A 26,274-nucleotide genomic window follows, 5' to 3' on the forward strand; every position below is an offset into this window, starting at 1 on the left:
ATTGTGTGGCCTTAGGTAAAAAAAAAATATTGTGTTGTTTGTATTATTATTATTATTATTATTATAAATTAATCTGTAGATATTTTTGTATATATTTAATTTTATGTGATGATATTTTTGTCATTTCATTAAATATATTTCTTTCTTTCTTTTCATTTTCCTTCCACTTTCAATCATATCAAAAAATCACAGTTTCATTCTTTTAGTATTTTTTTCTCTTACTTTCTTTTCTTTAGCAATCCAAACAAAACATAAATGTAATGTAGAAGTGGAATTCATATAGATTGTACCTTTCGAGATTGTTTGTAGGCAATCAATACTTGGTTCATCTCTCATCTTGGCATTTGTATGAATTAAGCTTACAACAAACAAATAATTTTTTCCAGACATTGGTTATCAAACACCATTTCAATAGGAAATTAAAATATAGTTGCTCTAGTTGTCTCTATCACCTTTAACATCTAGAAAACTAGAAACAAACAATGGTTTTTGAATTGTACCAACTTAAATACTACTAAAGATATTGTATGTGCTCTCTATGTTTCCAACAATACTCTCCTTGCTCTCCTTATCAACTCCATTTGAAGCTCAAATTTATCGTGTACTCATAGCCTTTCAAATCAATACCCACTGAAATAGATCCTCATTCGAACAACAATATCAAATCAGCGTTGATGCTGTTAAAGCGCGTTCTTAGGCCTTTTCTTTGTTGTGCATCATTTGAAGAAAGTCTTTCTTTCAATTTCTTTTTCTCATATATATAGGAACAAGAATAGGTTAACTCATGTTTTAGCTAAGCATGTCCATTTATTCTTTGGTCATATTTGGTTGGAGGATGCTCCTTTTAACTTAGAGTTGATTTTTTTTAGAGGAGTCATCTCATCGTGCTTTTTTATACTAAATAACGTTTTTTTTTTAAAAGATTTTTTTAAGGAATTATGATTATTAGATAAGTATCATTAAATGTGGTTAGTCAATTTTTTCAATGAAATTTAGTAATCAATAGGGTAGTCAATAATTCACAATTATAATTTGATTAATAAAAATACTATATTTGGTATCAGATTTAACTTGTGTATCTTTTTTATTTTTAGTTTTTTTAAAAGGATAAAATCAAATTGTTTCATTAATAAAAATATATGAAATACAATAAAATAAAAATATCAATAAATTAATAGATGGAAGCAAGATAAAATTGTGTTTATCTTTGCTAAAAGGATAGCTATTTAATTAGCTTACCTTCTTATAAACTTTTTATTAAGCTTGTTATTTTGAAAAATAAAGGAAAAAAATGTCTACAAAGTTAAATTCAAGTCAGGTAGATTAGAGTTATCAATAAAATCTTAAAGTCTAAAGTATTCTCTAAAAAATCTCCTACTAAATTTATAATTAATAGATTTTCTATTGAAATAATTTTTTTAAACTTCCAAACTATTATTTTATAATTTTTTATGGGCTTAAGTGAGGGGCTCATAGGTCAATGTTTTGTTAATTAAGATATTTTTTTTGAAATTCTTTTAGAAAATTGCTCAAAAAAGTTTAAATTGTTTTTTTTTTTTTGAAAAATGGAGAGCAAAATAAAAAAAATTATTTTTCTTGAACAATTTGATTTTTTTTAATATAAAAAAATTTGAGAAAAAATTTATCACTCTTTTTATATTAGAAAAAAATCGAAAAAGAATTTCAAAAAACTGTGAAAAAGAAATTTATTTTAAAACTCTACAAAATTTTAAAATCTTTTTTTGTTTTGGAGGTTTTTTTTTTTAATCTATTAAATTATGATTTTTTTTTGACTTTTTTAATATGTGAACTTAAACTAATAATTAGTGAGTTTATAAAATTGAGAGGTCTAAATGTGACGTTGACTTCTTAAATATCTTCTCACTTGTCGCTAAACTCACCTCCATCCGTGTTCTTCAAGGCATCTGAGAGACATCTAATGCAAAAACTCAAAAGTGCCGCTAATACATCCTTAAGTTTTTAGAATTCGAAGCTTAATAATACATTTTGGACTTTTGTTACGTGCCTTCTTAAAGTGATTTCATGGCTTTTTTTTTTATTTATAATAGTTAATCAACAAAAAAGAAAACGATTTATGTGGTCCAATGTTATAGTTATTATTAAATGTTATATGATTTTTTTTTTTAATAAATTACAATGAGGTCTATGTTGTGTTTGAAAATTCTTAATAAATTACGGTGAGGTTTTCTGTTTTATGTTTTAAAAAATTTAAAAGCCAAAATCAATTTAAGTTTTGAATTTGAGTTTTATGTTTCAGTTTTAAGTTTCAATCTTGAACTAACTTTAGATTTTTATTTTTGGATTTGAAAAATAATATTGACACAAAATTAATTAAAAATGACAAAAAGAAAGTCTAAAAAAAAAAATCAATTTGGACATCATATATTTGTAAGCATAGTGAAAATCATAATCAAATAGTTATTGAGAGAGTTATATTTGCGATCATCATCTAATTTTCCAAATTTAAGAATCTGTAACATGTCACTTTTTTAAGACGTTAATTAATAAAATTCTAAATATAAAAAAGACGGATTTTTTCTTTTTGAAAACAAAACCATCTCAAACTACTTATTTACCTTAAAATAAATTATCTTAAAATGTTTATTTAATTTAAAACTAAGTAATAAATAATGATTATATTTTCTCAAAAAAATAATGAATGAGAGTAGTCGCAGTTACAAAGAGTAAACCTAATGCATTAATTAAACAAAAGTAAACTCCTAAAACAATATTATTGGTCTTTTACTACCAGAAAATAAATCTTAGTTGGTTATTACTCTGGACGTTTGTGGAAATCCTCCCAACAAGGCTAGTAGCGGTGTGAAAGTATCTCAGAGTCTTCAACTTTACGCCATCATACTTCCTCGCATCTTCATCAATTAATGGGATGACATATAACTCAAAGAAATCAATAGCAAGGGGGTCACCAATATGAAAATAACATATATAAAAGTACAAGACAATTAACATATATATTGTAAATAAATTGTACACGTATCAAGTAAACAAATACATACACAGACATATACTTATCGTATGACCTCATCCGCAAGGGAATTGTGACTCATTCCAACCAACGCCAATAGTTATCGTATGAAATGTGAAATCTACCGACTATCACAGACTCAAAATCCCATGCAAAGGTATGTGAGCTCCAACTAATTATTGATGCATCACTCAACTATGAAGATATGAATGTGTACACCTTATTAATTAATCACCAATATTATGAAATATTAAACTACTAACAAACGCATATTTACATTTTCATTTGTCATCACAACATGTCACATACAACAATTATAACAAATAAAATACATCATTCACAATGACATATTAATATAGCAATTATTTCGACAAACATACACATTGTAGCAAATGTACAAGAATCCAACACATAGCTAATGCAAGAAAATAAATGGAGGTGTTTTTCTTAAAACTCTTAGGTAACATATTTTCTCTGACAAAATACTACACCTTTACAAAATAAATTATCATTCATATAAGGTCAAAATTCATCTATTCCTAACTCATATTCAAGTTTGTGGAGTTAATTAACGATTCTTTTTACTTAAGGATGTTCTTTAATTAAATACTCACAACTTTATGATGTCATAACTTAAGAAACACAATTAAATCTATTTTTAAAAGATATCAATTCTCTTAAATTAACAAAGAGACAAGCAAGTAATAATAAAAAGAAATTTTGAATTTATATTGTGCATAAGTGCCTCACACCAATTAGATTACAAAACTAATAACTTTATCAAACCAATTAATCATTAAAAATAGAAGCATTAACCAACCAAAATCATGTATCAAACTTTTGAAATAACAAGGCTTGTAATTAAGAAGTTGTTTTATAATCATAACAGCCCTTCAATCATAAAATAAAAAATAAAATAAAAATAAAATAAAAAAATAAAAAAATAGAAGTGAAGTTTATAAAACATCATCAATATCACAAAAACATAGTTAACAACCTTAATAACAACAACAAACTACTCCATTTGTAAAAGTAAAATAAAAAGGAAGAATAAATAAAATTATTGAATTAGTATATTAATAAATCAAATTTAGCATTATAAATTTATTATTTCCTTAATAATAATTTTAACAGTAGTGGTTAAAAACAATAGTTGCAGTAGGTTGTTATCGGAGTACTGAACGATAGTCGGATGAGGTTGGAGCACTGACCAACATGATCAGAGTGTGGAGGACACACAGATCCAAGTTGTGGTCAATGGATATTAACCGGAGGTGTTCGACGATAGTCAATGTGGAGATTGACAATTACCAGTGATGACATGTTAGAATCAAAACAAAACAAAAAAACATAACTATTTTCAAATTAAATGATAAAGGAAATTAATTCTATCTCACCCAAACAAATTTTGATTTTAAAATTAACTTTAAAAATCAAAAACTAAAAACTTTAAACAGTCTAAAAAAGAATCCTAAAATATATAGGAACTTATTTGTATTTTTTTTTAGAGAAAAAATAATATGTATAGTCAATATAGACTAATTTTACAAAGACAATAAATAACAATTTTTATTACATCATCCACAATATAATTATAATATTTGTCATCGAATAACTATCCAATCAATAGTTTGTGTTTATTGTCAATGTAAAAATGTTTATATTAATTGTGTATGATCATTAAGCTCTAATCACATTTTTGTACGAGTGTATATCATTAATTATTTAAATTATTTTATTAATCACTAAAATTTAAATAATTAATCATGTATTTAATTTGTTAAATAATATAATATCTTATTAACGGCATGTAGACTAATTCATTAATTATTAAAATATAAATAACTAATTATTTATTTAATATAGCGAATAAATGATATAAAATATAAAGATATGTCAATAATCACTTAGTGTATATTCATTAACCATATATAATAAACTTAAAGACTGAATTACATATGTGGTCCCTTAACTTAATTTCAGTTAACGTTTTAGTCATTTATCTTTTTTTTTCGACTTGGTCCATTATTTTAATTTTAAGTGACAATTTGATATTTTATGTTTTAAAATTTCAACAATGTTATCCTTTTTTATACAAAAATTTAAAAAAAAATCAATCAAAACTCATAAAATTAATTATATTTTTCAATATAATACAAATTTCATCAAATTCATAACGCAAATCTTGAAATATACTCATATTTTCATACTTTATTTGATATTGTTAGGAATAAAGAAATAAATCTGAAAAATAAAATAAAAATAACGACGGATGTAGTTTAGCCTAAACTTAATTAACCAACTTGGTACACTAACCGCATACGTTTATTGGTAGTGAAAAATTAAATTAAATGTACCAACAAAAATTTGACAACCCACTGAATACGCAACGATTGTAGTAACTAAATATTTGTATGTCGTTCACCACGTAGCATTTATGAACAATACACGAAAAAATTGACAAATATTCAACGCTTAATCAATTGAATTAAGAAAAATGTTATTTAAACATAAATTATTGACACAACATTTAATATGTATATACTATTTACTACGGTATATTTTTTTCAAAAAAAATCAAAATGTTTTTAATTATTAAGATATATTTTTGTTACACACATATTTATATATACCACTAATCATTTTTAATATTTTATCAACCACTGAAATATAAATTATTAATTATTTATTTAACATATATCTCATTAATCACTAAAATGTAAAATATTAATTATTTTAGGATATTCTGATTAAGTGGTTAAGAAGTACTCTAAAATAAATAATGTTATATATTTTAGTGGTTAATAAAATATATATTTAAAAAGTAATTAACAATACATATTTTAGTACTTAATAAAATATTTAAGGTGGTTAATAGTAAAATATATATATATATATATATATATATATATATATATATATATATATATATATAATACTTGTGAAAGGAGTTATGTTTCAATAATACAAATATTGAATTAACTAAGTATTTATACGTTCTTGTTTTATTGCAAAAGTATTAATTTAAACGTGGTTAACCACTTATTGTATTGATTTTAAACATTTCTAAATTGATACAGTCTATCTTTATTATGTATGTAAAGTTTGTAATTGGTTATTTCTTACGTTCTATTTTCTAATAAATTGAATTCTTTTCATTTACCATTAATTCTATTTATTTATAAAATAAAGTAAATACTTAAATATGCTTTTTGTCATTTTATTTTGTCTAAAATGAATTTTTAATTCCTTTATTTCTAAAATCGGTTTTTATATTCCTCTATTAATTAATTATCGGTTTATATATTCCTCTATTAATTAATTATTGAGATATTTTAGGTTTTGTACTATACTTGATTACATGGCACTCTCATTAGTTTATTTTTTATTTTTATTAATTTTATTTATATATTAAAGTATTTAAAATTAACATTAAATTTTTAAAAACAATATTTAAAAATTTATTTGTCTTATTTAACCTTTTTTAATAATTTAAAATTTTGAAATATTTATATAAAATATTTAACATTTATTTTATTTTATTTATAAATATTTTATTTAATATTTAAATTTTTTATATTTTTAATATTATTTAATATGTATTTTATTAAAATATTAAAATCAAATTTATTTTAATTTATTTATAAAATAAAAATATTAAAAATTAAAATGTTTACGTAAAATATTTAAAAATTATTTTTTTATCCAACAATAATTAAAACTTTATTTAATTTTAATACATAAATAATTTTAAAGAATTGAATGAAGTGCAACTACATTTTTACCTTTCAATATTTTAAAAGAACTTATTAACATATTGTTTATTTTATACTCCCTCATTCCTTGAACTCTTTGTTCTTTTGGATTTGAGAACAAGAAATAATAAATTTAAATTTGTTTAATTTTTTATTTATTAAATAAAAATATAATTCATTTAATATACGATTTAAGATTTATAAAAGTATTAAAAAATATCATTAATTATATATTAATTATTTAAAAAAAAAATTAAAGGATCAAAGATTAGAAAAGGAGAAGAAAATATATTCCACAGAACATATTGCTTAAAACAATAGTACTAGCAAGTAGGTAAATAGAATAGGGGGACTGCAATGATTCAATTGGTCTTTCATCCCCTCACTTATTTATCCCTTTTCACCACAAAAGCAAAGTATTTGTATCTGCTAGGGTTTCTGTGATTCAACCTCTATTTGCAATTCCTTGAGAGCTGAGTCTGCTCTGAAATAACAAAAGATTCCTACGATTCCTTTTTTCCAGATTAAATATTTGTCAGGTAACTTCGATTACTTACTACGTTCAGTACTATTTTTCTATTTTTGGATAACAACGCATTTCTAGTTCTTTTTCTCACTTCTATTCTAACTAGATCTCATTTTCAGTTCAGATCTCGTTCGATTGTTGTTGATTATTTATCAGAATTATGGTTAGAGGAAAAACTCAAATGAAACGCATAGAAAATGAGTCAAATAGACAAGTAACTTTCTCTAAGAGAAGAAATGGGTTGCTTAAAAAGGCTTTTGAACTTTCTGTGCTTTGTGATGCTGAAGTAGCACTCATCATCTTCTCTACTAGAGGGAAACTCTATGAGTTCTCTACTTCAAGGTATCTTCATTATTCATAATTAATTTCATTTTATACTTATAATTTTGTAATACTTGTACTAATTTTAACAGTTTTTTTATTTATGATTTCTACTTGATTACTGCTTTCAATATTTGAATAATCCATTTCTTTAAAAGATTGTTCATACATAATTAATCACATCACAAAGCTCAGTTTCTTTCAGCTACAAAGGAACATAAATTATGTTCCTATTACTTTGCATCACAAAACTAATTAATACTGCTAGTGTTACAAATGAATACTAAGAATTGACAGAAAATAAGTTTAATTGATGGAAAGGGTTTGCATAGTGAGTGAAGTAGTAAATTGGAAGGAATAGCTTTGAAATTACCTAATAAAATGCATTTTCTGCAGGTATTAGAGTAATTTGATTTTAGGAAGTTTTTTAATATAATTAACAACCAAGTAGCAAATTTTAAGATGAATGAACATCAAAATAAGAGCAGGTTCTTGATCTACCAGAAATTATTACTTTACTAGTTTATTTGTTATTATTATTATTATTAGTACTACATAATAGTACATATATGTTTATCTTTATTATTTACATCTTTCTAGTAAAAGCATTGTTTCTCTTTCTTCAGCACGAGCATAAGTTGTTGGAAAAAGTTATCCTTGTTGGTGTAAATAGATATTTTGGGTTTGCAAAGTCATGTTTTTTGCTTCCCTCACTTAAAAATTATAAAATACTACACAAATCTTGGGATTTATGCATTGAAAACATACTGGTGAGTTATTCTTTATTTGTATCTGTCAAACAATTGTGGAAGTATGAACTGTTGATACAGAAACCAATGGCACTGTCTTGGGCAATCGATGAATTGCATATCTTTAAAGTCTGAACTATTTGTACTAGAATATCTTGTCTACTCATTTCTAAAATATTCTGCAGTGACCTAAACACGGTTGAGATGGACAGTTTAGAACCCGAAGTTTTCATGGGTATTGATTGGTTTATTATTTATTTAATATTAGAATATATAAACATTAACTAAAATTATATACAAATGAAAAATTAATAATTGACTTATCCAATAAAATATTGGCTTAATTATAATTTTAGATTCTCTATTTTTACTAATTCACGAAACTGGTTATTCTATTTTAAAAGTCTATAATTTTAGTCATTCCTTCTAATTTTTTAATTAAAAAATGATAACGTGAAATGTTTTAAATAATGTGACATATGATATGATAATATAAAATAATTGACATCCATGAAATTATAATAAAATACAGTAAAAACTTATCTTCGAATTTTATTCATATTTTAAATTTAATTAATGACACATGAATAATTAATGCATCTAGATAATTCATATCCGCGTTTTTTAGTTTATATCTATATTTTTTAGTTTAAAAATCTTAGGAAGTGACTAAAAATGTCGACCTTTAAAATAGAGAGATTATTTCCGTGAATTGGTAATAATATATAGATTAAAACTGCCATTAAGCCTAAAATATTTTAGCTCTACAGTCTATATTAAAATATTTTCATTTTTTTTAGTATTAAAAAGTTAGATATTATTTGATAAAAACTTGAAAATATATTGTAATTAAACATCTTTAAATTTACCAAAAACATGATATTTTTATAATCTTTATGACAAATTTCAATTTGATAATTAATTTCTTTAGAGAAATTCTAACAGTTAAATTAAAATTAAGTTATATGATATTAAATTAATAAATATATTTAATTATTTTTCTAATGTATGCACATCTTATAATTTTAAGTATCAAGGTTACTTTCCTCAAAAAAAATATATTAGTGTTACTTTTGCATTTGTTGAAAGAATAATTTTTTAATGGAAACTGTTAAAAATTTGTTTGCAATTTATATTATATTATAAGATAAATTAAATAATAATTTATTTTATATTAGGATCGAATTATTAATGATTTTGAACAAAAAAATACAAAAAGAATGATTTTTAAAAAATTATAAGGACACAATTTTTGTTTGATCGCCAATGACACTCAAATTTTAAGTAATTAATTGTAGTAGTATTGTTAAATTTTCATTTGATTGATTAAATGCATGTTTTTTATTTTTGAAGGAGGCAAAGTCGATTCTTGATGTGGAAAATTGATCAATACAGTTTTTTTTAGTTAGATTCACATAGTAAGCTGTTTTATGTCAACATACTTTTGAAAGTTTGTTTTCATATAACTTCATTGTTGAGGTCGATGGTAAAAGATCGTTACCAAGTTGAATTTGAAGATATATATCTTTTTTTTTTGTTTAATGAACAGGAAGATATATATTATATTACATTGTATGGTGGATTCTTGAACATGAACAATTCCATTAATTTAAAATTTAATATTATTACAATTTTTTATTTAAGTAATTAATAAGAGAGAAATAGAAAAAAAATTAAGTCATTGATAATAGAGAGAGTTAATTAAATTAAGAGTTACAAAATTTTATAAGTCAATTAGATAAACAACTAAAATAATTAACTAACTAATTGATGTAATCAACTAACCAATTAAGATATCTAATATTCCCTTAAATTGTAATGTGTTTATTGCACTTCCAACTTGGAAAATGTCCAAAAAAAAATGTCCAAAAATACATTGATTATAAAGAATATGAAATGTTGAAATACATCGACTAAATGATTTTAAAATGTCAAAAATAAATCAGCTAAAATATTTTTGAAAATTTTATTTTTCACGTGAAATAAGAACCAGAAATATTATAATAAAATCTTACTTGTTCCCTTTTTTGTAGAAGATGTTAATCAAATCTATACCTCAACACAAAAATCTTCTCTTGCTTTTGTTTTAACAAAATCTCATGAGTAACTTTCTAGTCATTAGTTTGGACTTCTAATTGAGAATTCAATCTTTGATTTTTCTTTCTTTCTAGAAACAAGAACAATCTTACTTTTTTTTTTGTCGATGTTGAATCTAAAATCTACGATTTCATGTATGATATTCACTTGCATTTTTTTTTAATGTCAATTTGGTTAAAAAGAAAGAATTTTGTCATCAAATATTGGCGGTGTTTTGAAAAAATCTTCAACAAATAATTTGATATTATATATTTTTGAGTTTCATGATGAGGAGAATTTGAATAATGCAATTGACTCTATTGTTTTTATACTTGACGTTAGTTGTTGATGTTGAAACAAGGTTGATATCAAAGCTTTGAAGGAATCTTGGATTTTGGTAAAGTTTTGTTGGCAAACATGTTATCCTTAATGCTCATTGTTGATTTTATTTTTATCATCATCATCGTAAGATAATTCTAACTCTGAATTTGAGAGTGTAAAAGAAGAAATAATGAGAAAAAACTAATTTTGAACTAAGAAATGAGAGGAAAATGAACAAATTATTTCATAATCAAATTAGAAAGAAAAGATAAATTAATTAAGCTTCTATGAAAGAATTTCCAAGATTTTTTTGAGAAATAAAATAGCGGAATAATTAGTACTTTGATATCATATTACGATTATTGATTTAAGACGATAAGATAAAAATTGAAGAAAATAAATTAAATAATATTGATAATAGAGATGATTAACTACATCAAGATTTAGGTTTTCGATGAAAATTTGTGTATTAAAATCAGTTACGTATATTTTATTAATTATGTCTAACTTAAAACTATTATTATAATTAGAAAAAACTAATGAAATACACCTGATTTATTTTGATCAGTTATAAATAACTTATAATTTTTAAAAGAAAATTCCTGGTTTGCACGAGAGAGAAAAAACTCAGATGATGCAATAGATTACTTTAACACTTATTCAGCTATGATTTTCTTAACATTCGAAATCGACTTTTTGATCAATTATTTTCTTTATTCTTATATTTCTTTAAACAAATTGTTGCTTCCATTTATCATCACTCCTTTCTAAGTGGTACAGCTTAGATATATATTTGTAGCTCGAGGTAAAAAGAACATGCAAAACACCAATTATGAGTCCTACTTTCCTTGTGAATTGTGCTTCATCACTTCATTTGTGACTTACTTCAAATATTCTGACATGCTATGACTAATCATCGATTCATGTAAAAATGACGAAGTTATTATTATATATAAAATCAGTCTAATTGACTAATAAGAAATGTTTGATGCTTGTCTATGGTGATGCTTCAGTATAAACAAAACGGTTGAACGCTATCAAAGGAAAATCAAGGACTTCACTCTCAACACCAAAGGAATCCAAGAAAATACACAGGTAATTAATTGGTCTTTGATTTCATGGTATATCAAATGTAACTAAGAGTCCCGTTTTAAATAAAAAATAAATAAATATTTGATATTGTATAAGTAAGAGAATTGTTTTAAATAAAAAATAAATAAATATTTGATATTGTATAAGTAAGAGAATTGATATATTTAAATATGTAGTGTTTAACGTATTTGTGTTACGTGATTTTTCTTAAATAAATATAATAATCTCTTAGAATATTGTTCATATTATATATATATATATATATATATAACTTCAATTTTAAATAAAAATAAAAATAGAATTAAAGAAATTGATGTATGAAATTCAAAATTTAAACTAGATATATCTATTTTATTTGACACAATTTTGCATATATTTGAGACTAAGTACATATGTATATGGTGTCTTCCAAATGCAGCAACTAGCTTATATGTAATCTTTTGGACAATGTTAACATCTTGTTTTGGGATGCATGTATAACTATAACATGCTATACACAAAAATACACACACATGGTAGGTAGTTTTGTTTTGTCACTTATGAAATATCTTAAGAGTTGTTTGCGAGTTGGTTTTTGAAGGATTTAGGAGGAGACAATTAAAGAGTTAAATCTATATTTAATAAATATATATTTGATTTTTTTTTAAATTAAATAAACAATATAATATTATACACTAATTTATCATGTTTTCTTACAATTTTATTAGAATATCATATATATTAAAAGATAGACTAAGTTCTCCAAAGCCGTATTCCCTAAAACCCTTAAAAATCAAACTCACAAACAAATCCTAAGAGGAAAGGAGAAGGCTTTTAAAAAGAGAAAGGATTAAATGGAAAAAATGAAGGACTTTGGTAGGGGAGGGGTTTTAGAGTTAATTTTGCTTCATAATATAAAATTATTTAATTTCGGAAAATTCAAAAATTATATTGGAGAAGAGTTTTGAAAGGATTTGATAAAAATTTTGAATTTAATCTATAATATTATATTACTCAATATTAAAAATATACTAATTATAAGTATTTATTTATCATTCTCAACAAAATATTAAAAAAAAATGAAAATTTATCTATTTTTTATCATTCTCAATAAAACGCTTGATGTGTTATTAGTTTTCTTCTTTTTGAGTTTTATGTATTTAGTATCGGTATTTACACCTTGAAACACGCTTAGCATTTATATCGGTAATTATCTGCCTTCTAGGGAAAAAGTTCACTTTAATATGATTTTTTTTGTCCGGCATTTTAATATGAATCTTTATTCACTAGCATATGTCAAGAAAAAGCAATTACATTTGGAGGCTCAAAACCATGGTTATCAAACCGTGAATTAGAAGAATTAATTTTTGAATCATGAATCAAATCTTATTAAGAATTTGTAAGATACATTGCTGATAAATATATTTCGTTTTTAAGTAAAAACACAAAATGATAAATTATATATGAACTTTTAAATAATTCATGGTTCAAGTTATAAATGAGAAAAATAATTGGTTATGCATATAAGTGATAAAATAAAAGTGGTTGGCTGCACTAATTTAGGCAGCGATTCATTAAAATGAATGAGATCCATCTTATTGAATCAAAATTCATCCTAATGAATTGAAATTCAAGATGACATTCATGCCAAAATAGATATGCCCACTAAAGATTCATATAGATTGAATTCAATTTAGTATTAAATAGAAATACAACTCACATGTATTACTATGATATAAAATTCTGAATATGCTTATGGATAAAAATAATAGCAACGTGCTATATTTATATAGAAAGAGAAGCTTAGTTAAAAAGAATAATTGAAACCTAAAAAGAAGGAACTAACAAGGCTAACAACTAACTAACAAGGATTAAAACAAATTACACAAAATCTCATCAAGATATAAAACTAAGTTACTTCATAAGTCCCTCAAGCTAGAACTGAAGATATCAATAAGGTTGAGTTTTGAAACAATTGAATAGAAAGTAGAAGGGTGTATGTCAACAAGTTGAGCAAGGATTGTCATCATCCTTTTTTAATTTGAAGGTGGGCAACATAGGTGTTGAAGTAGGTTTACAGTTTAGAAAACCCATATATCCCTAAGTTCCAATGAATATTTTATTTGATGAAGAGAAACATTCTTTTTATATTGAGAAACTTCAAGATTGAGAAAGACTTTGAGAGAGTCTAAATTTTTTATTTGAAATGTAGAATGAATAAAAGCTTTGACAAATTGATTTCTTTTAAGTGATGACTAGTTACATAAACCAAAATAAATTCAATATGATGATCAAAATATTTAACAAATAAAGAGTAGTTTGAATCAGATTGAACATATCCTATCCTAAAGAAATAAAAGTAGAATATAATTTTTGAATTCAATAATTTCTACTAGCTTGCTTCAAACCATATGAATTGGTTTAGTACGCAAATCAAATAGCACATAACCTTTAACACGATCCTTATGTCTCAAAACAATACATTTGTGCAATTTACGTGTAGCATAAAGACAAACAAATACTCTCAATTGAGAAAGATTTGGTTCTTCGTGATGCACTAAAAAATAAGGAGATACTTTATGCAATTTAGACGCAAATAAAAAACTTCTAGTATTATTTAAGATATGTTAATACTTTCGTTTAACCGTTCCATTTTGTTAATGTTTTAATGTAAGAAGTATAATGGAACTTTTTTTTTGGGGGGGAATGAAATTTAGGTTGAAGGAATGATACATCAACTTTAGAGTTGCTTACAAAAAGATTTATTGTACTTTATTTATCATATATTTATAGTAAATGCGTGACTAAACAAAGTCTATGGCTTATTGATGAGTGATTGAGCGGGGAAATCAATTGCCTTTTCCCCATTTTTTTACGTGCAGCATCTAAAGGAATGTGATAACAGCGCAACGAAGAAGATCGAGCACCTAGAACTTTCCAAAAGGTTTTCAAAACCAACTTTCTTTAATTTGGTTTCATTTTGACTGCATGGTATTTGTATTGAGAAAAAAAGACACGAATCATTATATATTCTCAGCATAGGATATTTTCATTCCATGTATTGTAGGAAGCTGTTAGGAAATGAATTGGATACATGTGCTATTGACGAATTACAACAGATTGAAGAACAAATCGAACGTAGCCTAAGCAAAATTAGGGCAAGAAAGGTATCCAATTTCATCAAGTTTATAGATATATAGATTTGTACATTGCTACTATACTGGATCAAGACAAGTGCAATATTTTTGTATTGATAAGTTTCAATAAAGAATAACTATGTGCTGTCTATGCTCAGAATCAATTGTTCAGGGAGCAAATTGAAAAGCTCAGAGAACAGGTAATAATAATGTTTGTTATAATTAGTAATTGCACTATTTCATTCAATTTATTTTACATTGCTTAGTAGAATTGTCATATTTTTTGCTCCCACTTAATTCAGGAAAGGTACCTACTTGAAGAAAATAGACACTTACGCGATAAGGTAATTAGTCTTTCTTTGTTTCTAAATATTATTTGATTTAAATCACAAAAATTAAAAAATATGTAATAGTATAAAATTTTCTGACAATTCGTATTATTTGAAAATACAACCTTTGTTTCGCTTTGATTAAAAGCTAATTTCTAACATAATTTCTTCGCTGTATTGTAGTGTCGGATTGAACAAGATAATGAACTCATAACAGAAAGTTTGCAGGGCGGGGAGGTTGAGACAGAGTTGTTCATAGGGAGACCTGAGAGAAGAATGGTTTGACAGCTGAAATTAACCACTAAATAAATAAATAGATCTAATAATGTTTATATATGGGTGCACAATTTAATAATGTCCAATATAAATGTTCACCCGCATCATGTTATGTATGTCTAATTAAGATAATGAGTAGATCTTGCTGCACTGTCTAGTCAAATAATTTATCTGTCACGGACGTACTCAAAAGCTGTAATTTGTCCGATTGAAAAGTATCAATATTGGATTTTTGTTGTGAAAATGGACTATAACAATAGGAAACAAATAATTATTAGAAAGTGTATAGTACAAATTGGCAGTGGCACACGCAATATTTGGAGCACATGAGAGGCATGTGTTGAATTATGCCCACTAATTCATTTATACCTGCTGTGTACATATTTCATAGGCTTGAACCCAATTAGCTAAAGTGGGAATCTTGTTTCTTTTACTTTGCTTGTAGCTAAGGTGGTAATCTTGTTTATTGTTGTTAAAAAAGCTGAAGAATTTTTTTAGGTTAACGTATTTTTAATCTCCATAAAATTGTTGAAAAATATGAACAGTAAAGAATTTTATTGGAGTTCTAAATTTCACTGACCTTACCCTTAAACTAACCAACATAGAACACGTTTATAGTTAAGCTAATGTTTATGCCAAAGAGAGGCACAATATTAATCAAGTTGGAGATTGTGGAGGGACCCATAGCTGGAGCTTGTGGCTTGCGACTTATGGATTCTATTCTACAGGCCAGGATGATCCTATCAAATAATTAGTAAATATTCTATGCAAATTGCACTAATGTATATAAAAGAAAGACAAATATATATATACATATGTGTGTGTGTGAGAGAGAGAGTTAAATACAACCACCTATCATCACGAGAAGTCTTTTCTTGTAATAAAATATAGTATAGCTAAACGATCCTATTAAATATCTAATAGATAAAGGTGCTTTAAATAAAATCATTTTCTTGTCACTTTTTTAGTTTGGTAGAGCATCCATACGTCATTTTGGTTTAGGTGCGAGGTCAAAAACACCCCCACCTCTGATCCGGTTCAGAATAGAAAATGTTCTTCTCAAGTTACAACAACTTCAACATACCCTTACATTGGGTAATAGGCCACAAGTTGAGAGCATAGCATTGAAACCATGATTTCAACGAAACTTTAACAAAACATCAGAAGTAATTCAATAGGGTGGAAAGAACAAAGAAGTATTGATACCACTGTCCACTCCTAAGAAATAATGATTTTATATACAACTGCTATTACAAGTTAGTTAAGGATGTTTTCTCTGTGGACTCATGTTAAAATTAGAATGCAGGAGAACACTAAAAAAAGTAACCAAAAAGAAGAGAGTAAGAAAAAAAATCAACTTGGCTACAACTCCATCAATAGATGTATAATAAGTTCTCAAGACAATAAATTACCAATTTGTTTTCATCTTTTTCATTTCAAAATAAAATTAGACTACACATGAATGCATGAATATCTATTACTGGCAGCCACATAAAAACTTTTATAGCTCCCAGCAAGGCTCTCCAGTTGGTAAAACTACTTTGATTGTGTTTTTTATACTAGTTTTTCCACTTGAAATTCAGCTCTGCACAGCAACCCAAACTTAAAAATATGGCACATGGTTGGACCGAAATGCCAGGAGCGATCACCTAATAGTAGTTCTTCCAAGAGATAATGCTCCGATTTCACTTTCAGTATTCTGCATTGTACACATCCATTTGTCAATTAACATATAATCAATGAAATAATCCAGAATAATAGTCAATTTACATACAGTATATATTCACATACTGATTGATGTTATTCACACATAGCATTTACCCCACATATATATATCCAAAATACCGCTTTAGTCACATACTAACTTTACTGAGGTTGGTAGGGGTTGTTAGTTGATTAACCATCTTTTTAAACATATGCTTCCAACCATATAACTGATGAATTTAAAAGGAATAGGCATTAAATTTGTCATTTAAATTTTTGGTTATATAGGTAATTGACAATTGATCAGTCTCACATATATGAGGATATGCAAGGAAAATTTTACAAGCAATAGGTAATATTTCTCTTGTATATTTTATCTCTTTCACAGCATTAACAAAATAAATAAATAAAACAAGGAATGCTATGTTGGTCATCTTCATGAATGGAAAGCAACTTATAATTAAAAGTCTCAAAACAAAACAAAAAACACAAGAAAGAAGAGAAAATAATACTGCAGCCTTTATATAAAACTATTGAAGTGAATTAATGTAGACTATCTTCTAATCACCTGATTCCAGTCATATTTAAGGGAGTAGAGAAATAGTTCCAGGAATAAAAAACAAAAATATCCGTAAATGAAAATAGGCAGAACCAGGGGGTGGGACATAATTTTTCTCCATCATTTAATGAACCATTTACCTGTGATTTAGGGGAAGGGAATACATTCCAGAACCTAAGCGTTTCATCTCCAGCTCCAGTTACAATAGTCTGAAATAGTATAACTCATCACAATCAGGAATATAGCATGGATGATAAAAAAAATCTGTCATACATTCTGAGTAATCCAGAATGAGGGTCGGGTGAAAGAAAAACTGAAATACCTGTCCATCAGGAGAAATGGCAAGATAAAGAACCCTATAAGTATGGCCAGTAAGAGTTGCCAACTGCATCAAAGGACATAGAAAGATGGTAAAACTTGTATAAGTTAGGTGATGATAGAGCAGAGATCCCATTCCTATCAGGTGAAAATAAAATGCATACACTTAATCACAGAAGACGCTCTGTACCTTTGACATGGTGGGGTATCTCCAAACAATAATCTGGTTCTGGGAGTAGCCATGTGTGCTTACTAGTTCATTGACATTTTTGGACCAGACGAGATTGCAAACCTGCCAAATATATAGGTTGAACATCATTTGATTTGTGTCAAGAGAAGAGGAGAAAACACTTTAAACCCTGAGTCAACATGCGAAAGCAAATGCCAAATATTCTGAAAATTTATGAGCTGAAAAATAACTTCAAGAATCTAACTTTTGCAGTTATGAATGGTAACCAACAAGAATTAAGATTGCTTTAGTTTTATTTAGGATTTTTTTTAATAGTGTAAGAAACACTAGACATGAGCCATTTTCCGAATAATGTCTGAGCAACATTCTACATATGATAAGTTCTATTTATTCTTTTCACTTTCCATTTCGTAGATTTTGCTTTGTTGTTATGAGAAATTGAAATTGCCTTCCATCAAGGGAACATACGGCTTTGCAAGGCCAATCAATTAACGGTGCAGAATAACAGCAAATATTGAAATGCAGTGCATTTGTATGAAAGTATAAACAGGTTAAGAAGTACTCTACTCTTACCTGACTTCCAGTGTCCATACAGCTTAAGTGTGAGTTTGTGGTTGTATTCCAGAAACGAATACATCGGTCTGCAGTTCCTCCTCCAGATGCAAGAAGTCCATGAAGATGAGGAGACCATGCAATAGCTTTAACAGCTGCTGTGTGCTCACAGTACTTCAGGACAGGCTGGGTCGAGTGTTGATTCCAAACAAACAACTGCAAAGATATGAATTAGTGACAATGCAAGAGGGGAAAAAAAGACTAACAATGCAGTTGGATAGTTCAGATAATTGATTAAGTTTGCAATTGCATACTCTGTTGTCATTTCCTCCAGATGCCAACTCACGGTTATCATATGACCACTTCAGTCCACAAACCTTTGAAAAATAAAAAATCCAAAGTCAAAATCATGATGGAAATGGGAGAGCATGTACAGTGATGAAGCAAGGAAACAAAAACAAAATCTAACCTCTGATTTGTGTCCTGACAGTTTACTAACAAAATCGTCTTGTGTGCGTATATCTCGTTGATAAATATTTTTATCCCGGCCACCAGAAGACAAAAGAGATGAGCTCCAAGCCAAGGCCCCAACGCGTAACCGATGACCCTCCATAGATCTTATCTTCTTGCATCGTGATGCATCCCAAATCTACATGGATATTAGTTAGAAGCCAAGCTTGAGTTAATTTGTCATGAAGTCACTCACTCTCCCCTCTCATCATTTTGGCTTTTAAGACTCGGTTCCAGTCAACGTCAATTAGTATCAAAATTTAGACTATTGACTTTTTTAATTCAATGGGAATGACATAAAAACATGAGTGCCACATGGGCTAATGGAGAAACCTATACAAAGCAAAAATATTCAACAATCAAAACGTAATTTAAACTTATAAATATGTGAATGTTATAAAGTCAAATGGCGGATGTGTTGGCTGGTATACGTTTCACCATTAACCCATGTTTATTGTAACAGAACTCTGATGATCGAGAAGTAAAGAGTACCATGAAGTTCAGATATAGACAATTGATAGACATAATACACCACGCGACACGGCAAGTCACGACAAAGACACAGCAAAACAACAAAAGCTAATCAAGGACCCGACAAGGTAACAGAACTTTGATGATCAAGAAGTAAAGAGTGCCGTGAAGTTCAGATATAGACAATTGATAGACATAATACACAACACGACACAGCAAGTCACGACAAAGACACAGCAAAACGACAAGAGTAATCAAGGATCCGACAAGGTATAAACATATATGTTAAAAAGGTATCTTACATCAATATACATAACTGCATGACCAAGCATTAAAGCATCATTAAATGTATTAAAAGATACCCTTTTAGAAGGTATGTAACAGTCTATGCCGACTGAGTGAGAGTGTTCCCCAAGAAAGGATTTTAACTAAACCTTGTATCTCCAAAAGCAAGTGAAAAGAAGGGAAACAAAAAAGATAATGATGAAATTCTCTATCCTTCCAATTTCGTACATCACCAATAATACCATGTAATGAAAATAAATGGTTAAAATGGTAAAATTAATAAGGAGAATCTTTAATTTTAATTCTAAACTACCCAAAAAAAACATATCTTTACTGATTAATTTTCAAAGATGAACTATCTGATCAAAGAAAAGATCGTCAGAATACGTTCCATTATAACACTTCCTTTATGACTTTTAAAAACATTTACACATTCCATTCAGTATAATCTAGACCAATTAACTGTGAATAACTCGCAATTTGACACTTTCGTAATGCTAAGAGTCTGCCCAGGAAGCTCCCTGTCCCCAGAAAGGCTCAGGTTACCTACAGGATAAAGGACGTGTTGCAACTAATTGAGCACCTTTTGTAGCTATCTTCCATCACTTACCATCTACAATAGCAAGTTCTTATCAAATCCTCTACATTCTTTTTTCTCTCAAACCTAAATGAAGGACTGCATCATATTCACACTATACCACAATGCGCCCTTCATTTTGCTGTTTTTCTTTCTTCTTTTAAGTAGATGGTGTGCTTACCAAATAAATTGGGGTTACAGAATCAGTAAAAGCAGCTAATCCACCATCATTTAGAATGCTAAAAATGGATATAGCACATTTTCAGAAACAAGATATCACATGTTGTTTTCATTCATATGCAGAGCTCTTCCCCAAGGGGAAAAAAAATATAATTTTGCTTAACAGAGAAACAGAAGTAGTATTTGGAAGCAAAATAAAACACACAAGAAAAACCCAGCAAGAAAATCATAGCAAATAAAAAAAGAATCGCAACCCTTACGTAAAAGTGGCTGAGATATGTAATCAGCATTTAGCGCATAAACTCTTACCTGAACTTTACCATTGCTAGTTCCAACAGCAAGATGAGTACCACGTTGAGCCCAGCCAACAGAACAAACGCAGTCATCAACCCCCAAATCACATAATTTAGTTACCTGTAAAAACCAAATCCAAATGGAATTAATAAAAATAAAAACTTTCAAGTTACAATCTGCATAACCCTATCTGACAACCACAGAAAAATTGAGCACACAAATCACATGCAAAAAACCCACCTTGCTGCTACAAGCATTCCAGAGATAAACACAATTTCCCAGACCAACAGCCAACACATTGTGCGATGACCAATCCACGAGATTCAGATAAAAATCATCTTGCAACGCAGGTGCATCCAAAACCTATCAAACACCGCCACAAATTTTAATCTACGTTAACATCAATAAAAAAAATAAACCTAAATCTACCGCATTGAAACGAAAATTAAAATCAGAACAATAAAAAAAATCGAACAAAATAATTAGATTAAATCAAATTCACCTTATAAGGCGATCGAGGAACCTTCCTCGGAGCCTTAACCGGACTATGATTAACGCCGGGAACAACATCGTCAGACATAAACGGAGAAAGTGAATGCATTGACTGACGAGTCTCCGTCTTGTAACGGAAAATGTTCCTGCTAGGAAGAGTCATCGACGGCGAGTTTCTCTTCTCAGGCGTTATCGGAGCCGCAACACCGGCAACATCCGGTCCAAACAAAGCGGTACGGAGGAGAGTGGTGTATGCGCTGGAACTATCCTCGCGTCCCTCAGTAGGTGTGTTGATATCAAAGAGAGCAAATTTGGAAGCAGATCTACTAGGAATGAACCTGTCAGAGTAGATTGTTCTAGAAGGTGATGAGTAGTGATTTGAGTTAATCATACGGTCGACATGACGGAGGCTTTCCGGTGAAGGAGAAGGTGGTGGAGACATGGCGGAGGGAGGTGGATTGCGGTTACCGGTTGATCCGTCCATGGCGGATGCTGTTAATTTTGCCGGGAAAATAAGGCAGTAAAAGATTGAAGCAATTGTTTTCTGTTCGGTTTATATTTTATTATTTCATTATAAAAACAATTTTGTGTCTTGAATTCTGTGCAGAGGGGTTTTTCTTTTCTCTCTTCTTTCTTTCTTCACACTGTCCCACCCTCTGTTTCCTCACTCCAAACTCCACCTCCCTCAATCTCTTCTTATACACTTTTTTTTTTATTTCACTTATGATGACGAAAGGAAAAGAACAGATTATTTTTTTGTCTTCTTATTTTTTTTTTTTCTTATCTAAACGTTTCACTTTTTTTTTTTAATAAAACGTTTCACTCTTGACTAGAGACCACTAAGATCTATAGTTGATGCTATTTTTTTTTTTTTTTCTAAATAATTTATCGGCGAAATCTAATTAATGCTAATTTTTATATAAGATTATGCGTAATAATTTTTGTAGCATGTCAATATCTCCTTTTTGCTTTTCTTTTATAGTAAATAAATACATATCTCTCTTTTGTTAAAAACAAAGTTTTATTTTCATTCAATATCAGATTACTAGATTTGGCATGAGTACGCTTTAAAAAACGAATAATATTTGATTGAAAAATTAATATAATTGAAATTTTGATTTATTATAATATTGGTTAAATTTATTATAAGACTCATCATTAATTGTTTCGATAGATTATTATTTTTATTCCTTTAAAGTACTTTTATATTAATTTTAGATCAGTCAAATCTCAAACTTTTAGTCTAAACATTTCTAAAGAGTGTTGAGTATGATCAATTAATTTATATTTAATTATTATTATCATACCAAATTATTTGAGATATACATCTTTTGTTATAGGTTTTAATAAAAAATAATTTTTAATACATATTTTTAAAATTAATTTTTATGACAATTTATTGAAAATTATAGTATTATTTCAAAATCTTTTGCTATAACTTTTTTTTAAAAAAAAATAATTTTGATATTCAATAACTTAAACATTAATTATTAAATATTTTATAACATTATAAAAATCACATTAAAAAAATATATTATTCAAAATTGATTCTAATGAGAAATTTTTTAAATGCAATTTTTTATTTTAATTATATTTTAAAATTTTATTATCTAAACAAATTATAACAAATAGATAAAATATTTATTATTAATAATTTTTTTTCATAAAAAAAATAGTAAATTACGAAGTTCTAGATTCAATCTTAGAATATAATATCTAATATAATAATATAATAATATTGTTATTTGACAGTTGAGTTAGACTATAAATATATTTAAATTATTTATAATAAACAATTTAAATTATTTTCTTTAACTTTATTTTTAATTTTGTTTAAAATAATTATAACATAATGATGAAATACTACAAAAAAAAAAATTGTTTATATAATTATGACAACCGCCTATACAGTAAGAATTACTACTTAAATGATTTTTGCCAAAAAAACGAGTTAGTTGATGGGTTTTTGTTTTTTTATTTTTTTGACAGAAATGATGGGTTTATATATAATAAGTGCACGTTTATGTTAAACACTAAGATTTTAAACAGCATATATTCAATTTTGTTAGAATTAACAGTCTTCTCAATCTTACTTTCCTTGTAAATTTCTGTTGTATAACCAATTTAACAAATTCGACCATTCCTATATTTGCGATCGTAATTATAATTAATATTTTGCCTCAAAAAGAATTATTATTTATATTTACTTGTATTTCAATAAACAAAATTAAATGATAATATATTAAATTTTTTAAGTAATCACCAATAGATTTTTTATTTTATAAAATTTTTTATTTTATTAAATTTTATATTTTATATTGTTCATTTAGTTAATTAAATAGTTGGATTTGTTAAATTTATATTTTGTTAAAAGTTATTAATGTAATATCCAGACCACATACTCTTAGAATACGTATATCTTCACCTTTTCTTAATGAAAAAAATTTATGTATAAAAGTTCTACCTTATTTTAAATTGTTTAAATATATATGGAGTAAAGTTAAAAAAAACTTTATTTTATTATTTAAGTATATATTATCATATCATTAATAAAATATTATTTTATTTTGAGAGATGAATTTATATTTAATGTCTGAGATATTTCAAATATATAGATTATATAATTATTTCAAATAGAGAAAATCTACTTTAGAAAAAATTATTTTAAGTATATATATATTACTTTTTTTCATATTCCTTGCTTGTTTTTAATTATTCATTATCTTGTTGTTTTGTCGAAGCTTGTTCTCCATTCATATGTGATTTAGTTATACCCATGTTAACTAATTTAGTACTACTTTAGCATGTCTTGTACTTGAATATGTATGGTAATTTAATGAATTTTAGTTTCTTAAAAAACAAACTACTTCTATATTCTTACATATTTTACAAGATGTTTTAAGTATATGTGACATTAATAATATACCTAATAGAGATGACGATGTTTGAACCAAACCTCGTCCCTACTTACATAAACTAATATTTTTTATCAAATACCTTTAAATTTGTGCTCTTATTCCTATGTGTTAATCAAAATTCAATTTTATTATTTTTTTGAAAAGAAAAAAATTAAACTTTATATTTTTTGTACATATTTTGTGTATAGGAAAAATTGAAGAAAAAAAATTATAAACACAAAGTTTAAACTTTTTGATAAGATTTGTGTTTAATAAATTTTCTAAAACACATTAATATTATGAAAAATTTCTTTTAAAATTTTTCAAAAGCGTTTCAAAAATCTTAAAGAAAAAAAAAATTCCTTACACAAACTTTAAAATTTTCAATATATATTTGTGTACCAAAAAATTTAAAAAATATTTTCTAATATACAATTTAAATTATTTGAAACACGTATTATAGATAATGTTTTTTCAAAAATTTTGAAATTCAAATTGAATTTAGTTAGGTAGAAAATAAAATTGAAAAAAATAAAATAAAATAAGTAGATTGTATAAAATATAGAAATAGAAGTATAAATGTGAAATACATGGTAAAATTTTGGCTTAATTGCAGTTTTGATTCTCCTATTTTAGCTGAATCGCGAAAGTAGTCATGCATTTTGTTTTTCCTTAGTTTTGATCCCCAAACAGAATTTTTGTCCAAAATTTGATGAAATTTCATCTTTTAAAGTTGTATTTCATTATTTATGATCATAAATTTCAGGTACAATTGTTGCACCACAAGATCTTAAAGCATTGTGTGACTTAAATAAATACAAAAAAAGAATGAAATTTTATCAAGTTTTAAACCAAAATTATATTTGGGGAACCAAAACTAAGGAGAAATAAAATAGAAGAATTACTTTCGCGATTAAATTAAAATAAGGGAACTAAAACTGCAATTAATCCTAAAATTTTCTATAAACTATTAGTCCATACCAAAATATAGTTAGTATGAATGAAAAGAAAAATTAATACTTAAAATAAGTGAAGAGCGATTTAATATAATTTTTGTGTCCAAAAAAAACCTAATGAACAAACTTATTTTTATGAGTTTAACAAAATTTTCAATGAAGATTAATTATTATTAAACAATGATGAATATTTTGTACGTACCTTTTAATTATAGTAGTCCATTCAATTTAAATTTATAACTTAATATAATTATTTTTTATATAAAATATTATGCAAATTTTTTGTTTATATATATATATATATATATATATTAGTATATGAATATTTATATTAATTTTTTAAATTCAAATTCGATGTATATCCTTCTTAAAAAATTTCCAGTTTTAACTAACCAATAAAATTACCTATGGATAACATATATGTTCAACTGCTCTTATTTCGGTATTCACATTTTTATACTACCTCGTGTTTTGAATATACACTCCCAATGTCTTTATACTAAAAAAAAAGGTTATACTTTGATTATGTTTTGAAATTTTAAATAATTAAGATTTATATTTTTTATTGACAAAATAAGTCATCATATTTTTTATCAAAGAGAAAATTAATAATATTTTTATTTAAATAATAAAAAATACGATATAAGTTTGGAGTAAGGGATACTTAGATGTACGAAAATATATATATATATATATATATATATATATATATATATATATA

General features: G+C 26.3%; 2 protein-coding genes and 1 long non-coding RNA gene across 4 annotated transcripts; 2 read left to right on the forward strand and 1 right to left on the reverse strand.

Annotated features, from left to right (window-relative positions):
* Window positions 1-7,068: 7,068 nt before the first annotated feature.
* On the forward strand, window positions 7,069-15,812 carry LOC101505325 (agamous-like MADS-box protein AGL19). 2 transcript variants are annotated; one of them, XM_004515731.4, is made up of 8 exons: window positions 7,069-7,301; window positions 7,408-7,630; window positions 11,769-11,850; window positions 14,709-14,770; window positions 14,894-14,993; window positions 15,122-15,163; window positions 15,266-15,307; window positions 15,476-15,812. In XM_004515731.4, the coding sequence occupies exons 2-8, from the start codon at window positions 7,449-7,451 to the stop codon at window positions 15,575-15,577; spliced, it is 612 nt and encodes a 203-aa protein (XP_004515788.1). In that variant the 5' UTR covers window positions 7,069-7,301; window positions 7,408-7,448; the 3' UTR covers window positions 15,578-15,812. The 2 variants fall into 2 exon arrangements, with proteins under 2 accessions (XP_004515788.1, XP_004515789.1); XM_004515732.4 differs by having other exon boundaries at window positions 7,108-7,301; window positions 7,413-7,630.
* On the forward strand, window positions 8,483-10,803 carry LOC140921043 (uncharacterized). Its single transcript, XR_012163888.1, has 3 exons — window positions 8,483-8,593; window positions 9,712-9,776; window positions 10,777-10,803. It is a non-coding gene; the product is annotated as an uncharacterized lncRNA (long non-coding RNA).
* Window positions 15,813-16,909: 1,097 nt separating the features above from the next.
* LOC101505010 (B-type cell cycle switch protein ccs52A) lies at window positions 16,910-22,366 on the reverse strand. The gene is made up of 10 exons (XM_004515730.4): window positions 21,711-22,366; window positions 21,449-21,571; window positions 21,224-21,328; window positions 19,361-19,540; window positions 19,206-19,268; window positions 18,913-19,107; window positions 18,340-18,441; window positions 18,154-18,216; window positions 17,972-18,040; window positions 16,910-17,267 (listed from the first exon to the last, which is right to left on the reverse strand). Exons 1-10 carry the CDS (start codon window positions 22,182-22,184, stop codon window positions 17,214-17,216), a joined length of 1,428 nt encoding a protein of 475 aa, XP_004515787.1. The 5' UTR covers window positions 22,185-22,366; the 3' UTR covers window positions 16,910-17,213.
* Window positions 22,367-26,274: the final 3,908 nt, after the last annotated feature.

This window comes from Cicer arietinum, chromosome 7, assembly GCF_000331145.2.
Source record: "Cicer arietinum cultivar CDC Frontier isolate Library 1 chromosome 7, Cicar.CDCFrontier_v2.0, whole genome shotgun sequence".
Lineage (NCBI taxonomy): Eukaryota > Viridiplantae > Streptophyta > Magnoliopsida > Fabales > Fabaceae > Cicer > Cicer arietinum.

What these genes read in the sequence shown, in the direction of transcription:
- LOC101505325 (XM_004515731.4), top strand. Translation starts at nt 7,449, where the DNA reads ATGGTTAGAGGAAAAACTCAAATGAAACGCATAGAAAATGAGTCAAAT. An exon ending in TATGAGTTCTCTACTTCAAG is followed by an intron (nt 7,631 to 11,768) that starts GTATCTTCATTA and finishes GTGATGCTTCAG; the next exon opens with TATAAACAAAACGGTTGAAC. An exon ending in ATAGACACTTACGCGATAAG is followed by an intron (nt 15,308 to 15,475) that starts GTAATTAGTCTT and finishes GCTGTATTGTAG; the next exon opens with TGTCGGATTGAACAAGATAA.
- LOC101505010 (XM_004515730.4), bottom strand. Translation starts at nt 22,184, where the DNA reads ATGGACGGATCAACCGGTAACCGCAATCCACCTCCCTCCGCCATGTCT. An exon ending in CTAGCAATGGTAAAGTTCAG is followed by an intron (nt 19,541 to 21,223) that starts GTAAGAGTTTAT and finishes ATATCCATGTAG; the next exon opens with ATTTGGGATGCATCACGATG. An exon ending in GATACCCCACCATGTCAAAG is followed by an intron (nt 18,217 to 18,339) that starts GTACAGAGCGTC and finishes CCTTTGATGCAG; the next exon opens with TTGGCAACTCTTACTGGCCA.